Source organism: Mya arenaria, chromosome 16, assembly GCF_026914265.1.
Source record: "Mya arenaria isolate MELC-2E11 chromosome 16, ASM2691426v1".
Classification (NCBI taxonomy): Eukaryota; Metazoa; Mollusca; class Bivalvia; order Myida; family Myidae; genus Mya; species Mya arenaria.
The window spans coordinates 50,426,018-50,432,705 of NC_069137.1; the positions used below are offsets into that span (position 1 = coordinate 50,426,018).

A 6,688-nucleotide genomic window follows, 5' to 3' on the forward strand; every position below is an offset into this window, starting at 1 on the left:
GCCTCCATATTTAAAACAAACGTTTTCCTTACCTCAATTCGAAGCCGAAAATCACCATTAAGCCTCATGTATAAAATTCCCGTGATAATGTCACTCGGTGTTATGTCGTTTAATATAACCGTGTACTACCATTTGATGAAAAAAATGCTTTGTAATGCTATTTGTACTTAAAGATATAATTTGATATCAATTATCAATCAATTACTAAATCTTTTTCAGGAAACACGGCAAAACCTTTTCTCATTGGCCCCTGCAAATGCAATCCCATCTTCAACTTACGAACAAGACAGATCAAACACATCGAAGGGAAAAACAAACGACAAGCAAAACAGTATGACGAGTAAGGGCGTGGCAGCTACATGCCAGCCCCCAATGACAAAAACACGCACCAATAGAAGATACTCAGATTGCGTTACATCTTTGACAAAATACGCTATAACGCAAGAAAAAGCGAATTGTACTGGAACTGAACCACCAAAGGGCGATTTAACGATACGAACTGTCATTGATAATTCCCAACATAATCTACAGAAGCGTGATGATACGGAACGTGATGCAAATATCAAAATAGAGAAAAACTTATCAAACTATGTACAAAAATCGGCCGGTACCCCTTTTATCGAAATCAGAAGAAAAAGACCTAAACTAAAGGGATCCATACTAGACTTATCCGAAGAACTGGATGTTGCAGTGGAACAGCGTACAATCATTCAAAGAAAATGCCCACCATCTTGGGCAGATATTGTACGCGAAAATCACCAATAATTATAACAATTCTTTGTATGTGCATGTAACTCGTTAATTCTTATCTCGAAAAGGCCATGACTTTTCATTTGTATCTTTTTCTTCTGATGTGTTTTGAAATCGATGGCTGTGACATCAGCGAAATGGTTATAAATGTAGAACATGTATTTAAGAGTTAATGAAAGTACCGAATGTTAAATATCTCCTTATTTATGTTTTTATGTCTGGGCACAGTGTCAGAAGTGTACTGAATGTAACTTTTAACCTTTATTTTGTACAGTAATTTTACATATGATGCATGAAATTTCGCCTATGATTACATTTGATGCTCCTTTTATTCTGATCCGTATACGAACTTAGTCCAGTTATCTAACATCGTTTTAGCCAAGTGATCTGTGTTGATGTGTACATAGTGTGTCTCTCGTTAAGTTACTGTTTGGCTTTGGCATTGTGCCTTTATTGATAATTGTGAGATTATAGCCATGCTTACTTGTTTTAGCCCCCAATAGAGATGAGTTCCAGTGAACTCTTGTTTCATCGACAGTTCCACGGCGGTAATTAAATCATTTAACGGTAAAGCAATTTGATGAGGGTATGGGCTGTTTTCGTTTTGTATTTGTGTTGTTAATATGTTTGTGTCTATAGTTCATTGTCGTTTGGGTCCTTGCCTTGAGCCCCTAAATATGGTTTATGTTTGGGGGTTTTATTACTAGGTTTGTCCCCGTATTTTTGTTTATACTATTTACACAGAGTCACCGTAAAATGTTTGTTTTCTGGATTTTTTTAGCATTTATTTTATATTTGATTTTTAAGTTTCATTTTATAGTTTTTTCTTTATTTTGCTTTTTGACATAATGTTTATCAAAAGTAGTTTTGCTGAAGCGCACTGTTCCTAATCAAACGCAGATATATAAAAACGTGCGTGTTTTATTTCGTGTCTCATATGCTAATATCTATTTTGTTTTTGACATATACAGTCGCTTCGTTGTCCTTTTGAACTTTAATACCATATCTATATACTAATTCATTTTATACTGTCGGAAAATAGTTACAGTGCATAACAAAAAATCCAATCAGAGCATAAGAAGTTTCGTAATTACATGTTGTGCCCCCAAATTAATTAACGTATCTATATAAGTACCTCTCATTACATGTGCCGTCTTTTTTAGAACAAGGTCAATTTAAAATGTTGCCTAAACGGTTATTGTGTTCTTTTTTGAGGTTTTGAATGCACAGTACGTTTATTCTTCTAGTGCATTTTTATGACAAACTTTAGTTCGTTTAAAACTTGATACATATGTTTGCTTTTTGCTGTGTTGTAAAAAAATTGCTCTGAGGATTGTAGATTGCTAATATATACGACATAGATAGATTTTTAAATAACTTGTGAGGTAAGTCCTCCCAATGAGCTTCTGTGGCGTTGACACTTCCAAGAGAGTAAAACAAATGTTGGGTAAATGCAAGATGTTACCAATACCAAAATTTTAGTGTCGTTTGTTGCCTTTTGGCATTGGCACCACGAGTTTATAAGTATTGCTACAGTTTATTTGAGAAAAAAACCTATAAACGTGGCCAGCTTAGTGGTCCAGCCTAAACGAAATTGTGACATTTATGTGGTGTGTTTTTGTCTTAAATTTAGAATGTCTCTTGTTGATCTTCTGCTTGTCCTTTTATGATGTGACATTGTTTTCCTGCTTAGTTTGTCCTTGTAGTTGTAATGTATTGTTTAACTATTCTTAAATACATTTTCACTCACCTTTACATTCACTACCCACTACCATGATATGGCTGGCCAAATGTAATAACATGTTTATGTTTTATATATTTGTATAATGAGATGCTTGTTTCATAAGTAAAAACTAATCTTACGTTATGTTCTATTAATTAATACATGCTCACTTTATGTGCCGTGCTTATAGTCTCAATGCCACTAATATTAAAAAATAGAGAAGATAATAGTGAGAACATAACTACGATAGAGTCTCATGTTATGTCCGATAATTTCCAAAGGCCCACACGATGCTTTATCAAAAAGAAATGTATGGGAAATAACAACGAAATACATATAGCCCGGAATTAACATAACAGGGTTTTCCCATGCCGGTACAAATAAAAGGTGAATTTCGAGCTAAATTCGTGTAACAGTCCAATGACTCTATTGTTTCCTAAGTAACATGTGTATATTACAACGGTTTAATTCTGTTTGTACCGGAGGATTAGGTCGAAAACCAGAATAGCTTTAATTCCAGGCTACAACTATTCCAAACTGGTCCAATGACTTATTAAAGACTAATGAGGCAGATTAGTGGGCTTTCAACAATGGTGTTAAGTGACAAATCGCTAATAGGTATTCGCTCATATTTTTGTAAAATGTTTTTTTTTGTGTATGACGGATTAAAGAGTGGCGAATCATAAGGAGTGTTAAAAATAATATACTTAAAGCTGGAACCCTTCAGCAAATGTTGATATCTGCTCAAGTATCGTTTTTGATAATTGACAATTTTCATATAAGCGCTAATAGGTTTGTTGTTTTGTGATTGGTTGATTGATATTAGCACGTGATGTTGTCAATGGTTGGTCAAGATGTCAAGATATCTACAAGCTCTATATCTTCGGTTTTATTACCGGGAAAACTATGTAAACCTAATACCTCATAGAAAAATATGCAATTAATTGGTATTCAGAAAGTCACGTGATATGCAAATTTTGTAATGACTTTGTGCGCGCTAAATTTAGATTATAATTTCGGATTTGTTCTATATTTTTATTGCGATAAATGCATTTTTTATTATTCAATGGGTTAAAAAGGTCAAAAAGGATAAGTGATGCCATTTGGATATACATTCAAAAAATGGTTTACTAAAACATAATGGGACTTTAACTGTTATTAGAATCCGCTCATAACATAATGCACATTAACTTTTTCTACGTCATGACTTTAAAATATTCTTAATTAATATTTCAAGGTACGTAAATGATTATGTATCAACTAAAATTGTTCGCGTTATTTTACAAACATTAATTGAAAGCAGACGTAACAGTTTGTGTGTTGAAACGAAAAAGGTATAGGAATGCTGGCGTTGTTTTGGTGTTTTGTAAATTAATGATATAATACAGTATTAACTAAAATCTTGAGTCGGTGATTCCGATGCAGGAAATCAAATGTCAGAGTTTCAAAGACATTGATTTCACTTGTTTGACAACGGATGATATATGTAGAAATATTAATGTAATGCCATTTAAACAAAGGAAACAATTTTAATTATTATAAAACAACTTTATTATTAATAATATTTATGCAAAAAGCTAATAACCATAAAAGCTTTATGCAAATAAGCCGCGAGTGTGATATAAACCGATGCAATAGTTTGCATATATAACTAGTGAAATAACTATGCAATTTAGGTAACCGCATCCTAAAAAATGTATTCATAAGTGCTGTCCAAAAACGCAAACAAACATGTATTTGAAACTTGATTCAAACGATATCCATGTTGGTCTCAACCAAGTCAGCTCCACGATGAAACGAAGGGTGAAGAAGGCTGGGATTAATACAAATAAACACCTCTCATCACAGTGCAAGAACATACCTCGAAAATTGAATAATATTAATGTTACTGCGAACCAGATTGTGCAAATATCTGGACACATGAACATTGCATCTATTAACAAATATAACCACATAAAGCCAAAACAACACAAGGACATATCCAATAGCCTGTAATTCAGCGAAAATATCCCGAAAACTTCCAATCAAAATGCTCAGTCCAGGCAGTTCGCCAGCAATGTTGAAGTCCACACAGTCACTGAATCGACATTAAATCTTACTTTTCCTGACGGGGGAGGGGGGGGGGGGTGCGAATTCTATATACCAGTACCCGGGACCTGTTATCGGAAAAACCGGAACTGTTAATATCGATCCAGTCTCGGGGCAAATAAAGTGCTTTTTGCCGGGACCTTCAAAGCCGGGACAATGCTTGGCACTATTCGATGTATAGCAATTTGATTGAAGGGTACGAAGTAAGTTATTGTTTTCACTAACCATGCGTTGATCACTAAATTTAGTGTAATAAATCGTCCTCAGATAAGATTTTAATGTATATTTGGTTTGTATATTTTTCTAAATTATATATTTTTTGTTTTATAAGCTTTAATAATATCCTAGTTATGATAATTATGGAAAGTTGTTTGTTTTAGAGAAAATAATGATCTGTTGTCAAGCCATGGTGTCATCAGTGACACTATTCTTGGCCGGAATTCATAAAATATCTTTACTCATTGCCTAACTTCGTTTTCAATTTTTTTGAAGCCATCTTTAAAGAAAAGTAAAAATGATTAACACAATAGTATATAACATTTAATTAAAGCGACACTTTCATTCAAAATCAATACATACACATTAATAACAAACATAAATTTTGAATGATAAATCTTTAATTACTTACTAAATAATGCATTTATGGATAAATATTAATTATTAATAACCAAATTATAACCGTGAATTTAAGGTAGCACTACCCTAATGAGCATCATTTCAAACTATGATCAGCTTGATAGGTTCTTAATGTGTATCATTTCCTGGATTCAAAAACAAAATTTACCGTCAAATATTTTTTTCATTTATTTAAATTACACTACCCCCATTTCAGAATTTTCGATAAAAACGACATCAAGCGAGAGACAAGAAAAATCCTTTATTTAATTCATTTTTCAAAATTTTGGTAATAATTTGGTATCAAAGTAACAATAATATATTTGCTTTCCGAAATAATACATAATTGATCACATCACCAACAAATAGAATCAACCTTTACTGAAATCGTGGTATGGTATCTCAAGTTTAACATACTGTTTTGACCGCGTAAAACTGGAACATCGAAGTTAAAAAGCAAGATCAACAAGTTCTAGAAATACTCATGACCTGTTCTTTATTAATAATTATCTTTAATCTTTTGGGAACATTATGACAAAAAATAAAAATGTTTTACCGTCTCATTTTTTTAAAGAAATAGAATTGATAATTCATAACCACCCATTTCAGCGGTGCAAGTTATAAAATCTTCAAAGAAGCTAATATGTATGTGTAGAAATGTGTTTAATTACTTTTAATGAAAAAAACAATATTAACTACATTACAAACTGTAAGCTAATGCAAACAAAGAAGAAGAAAATGTGCTTCCGGCTGGATACGAACCATTACCTCGAAACCCTCCAAAGATTTATATTCCTATGCTTAACAACATAGGCTGAAGCATTGAAGAGTTTCAAGTGGAGGTTTTCATTAGGGGTGTGCTACCTTAATGGGGCGGGGGGCGAAACCAGGCCGGTAAAATGCAGAAAAAAACCCGGCGCCATAACCACAAGGTCACATGGACTTATACATTAGAATGTTAATCCAGCAAACATGACCATATCCGATGTCGGCTGAATATCGGCATATCGGCCAGTGTGTGCCAGTATCGGCCCGACATCGGGCCGATATGGGCATATTGACTGAAACATTGTATGCTTTATGATTCTATACGGTTTACATTTGAATGTTTAAAAATAATTACATAAACAATAGCTTTTATTTGTTATGGACAAAAATCGTTTGATAAATATGCCAATATCGGGCCGATATTGGCCCGATGTATACGTAGTATTTCTTCAAGGGAGAGCAATGCATTTGTTGCAACTTTTCACTAGCAGTTCGTTCCCCTTGCGATTAATAAATATTTAATTTCATTATCATTACATAATAAAACCAATTTAAGTTTATAAGGTTATTTTTAATTAAATCTGTAATTAAAAGATTCAGTTCATGTTTATTTGATTATTATCTACGAAATTATTCAGTTTAATATTCACTGCGGTATTTGTGCCATTTCAAAGAGAAGTTGAAAGTCAAATTATATTTTTGGTTTTTATCAATGGTAAGTACTGTTTGAATCGTTGTTGAGCG

At 33.0% G+C, this 6,688-nt stretch overlaps 1 protein-coding gene across 7 annotated transcripts in view; it reads left to right on the plus strand.

Moving 5' to 3' along the window:
• LOC128221916 (uncharacterized) overlaps positions 1–2,613 on the plus strand; it is a 40,043-nt gene extending 37,430 nt beyond the window's left edge. For all 7 annotated transcript variants that reach the window (XM_052930594.1, XM_052930600.1, XM_052930596.1 and 4 more), the window contains one exon: positions 220–2,613. In XM_052930594.1, the coding sequence (XP_052786554.1) occupies positions 220–765 (546 nt within the window). In that variant the 3' untranslated portion in view covers positions 766–2,613. The remainder of the gene's footprint in view (positions 1–219) is intronic.
• Positions 2,614–6,688: the final 4,075 nt, after the last annotated feature.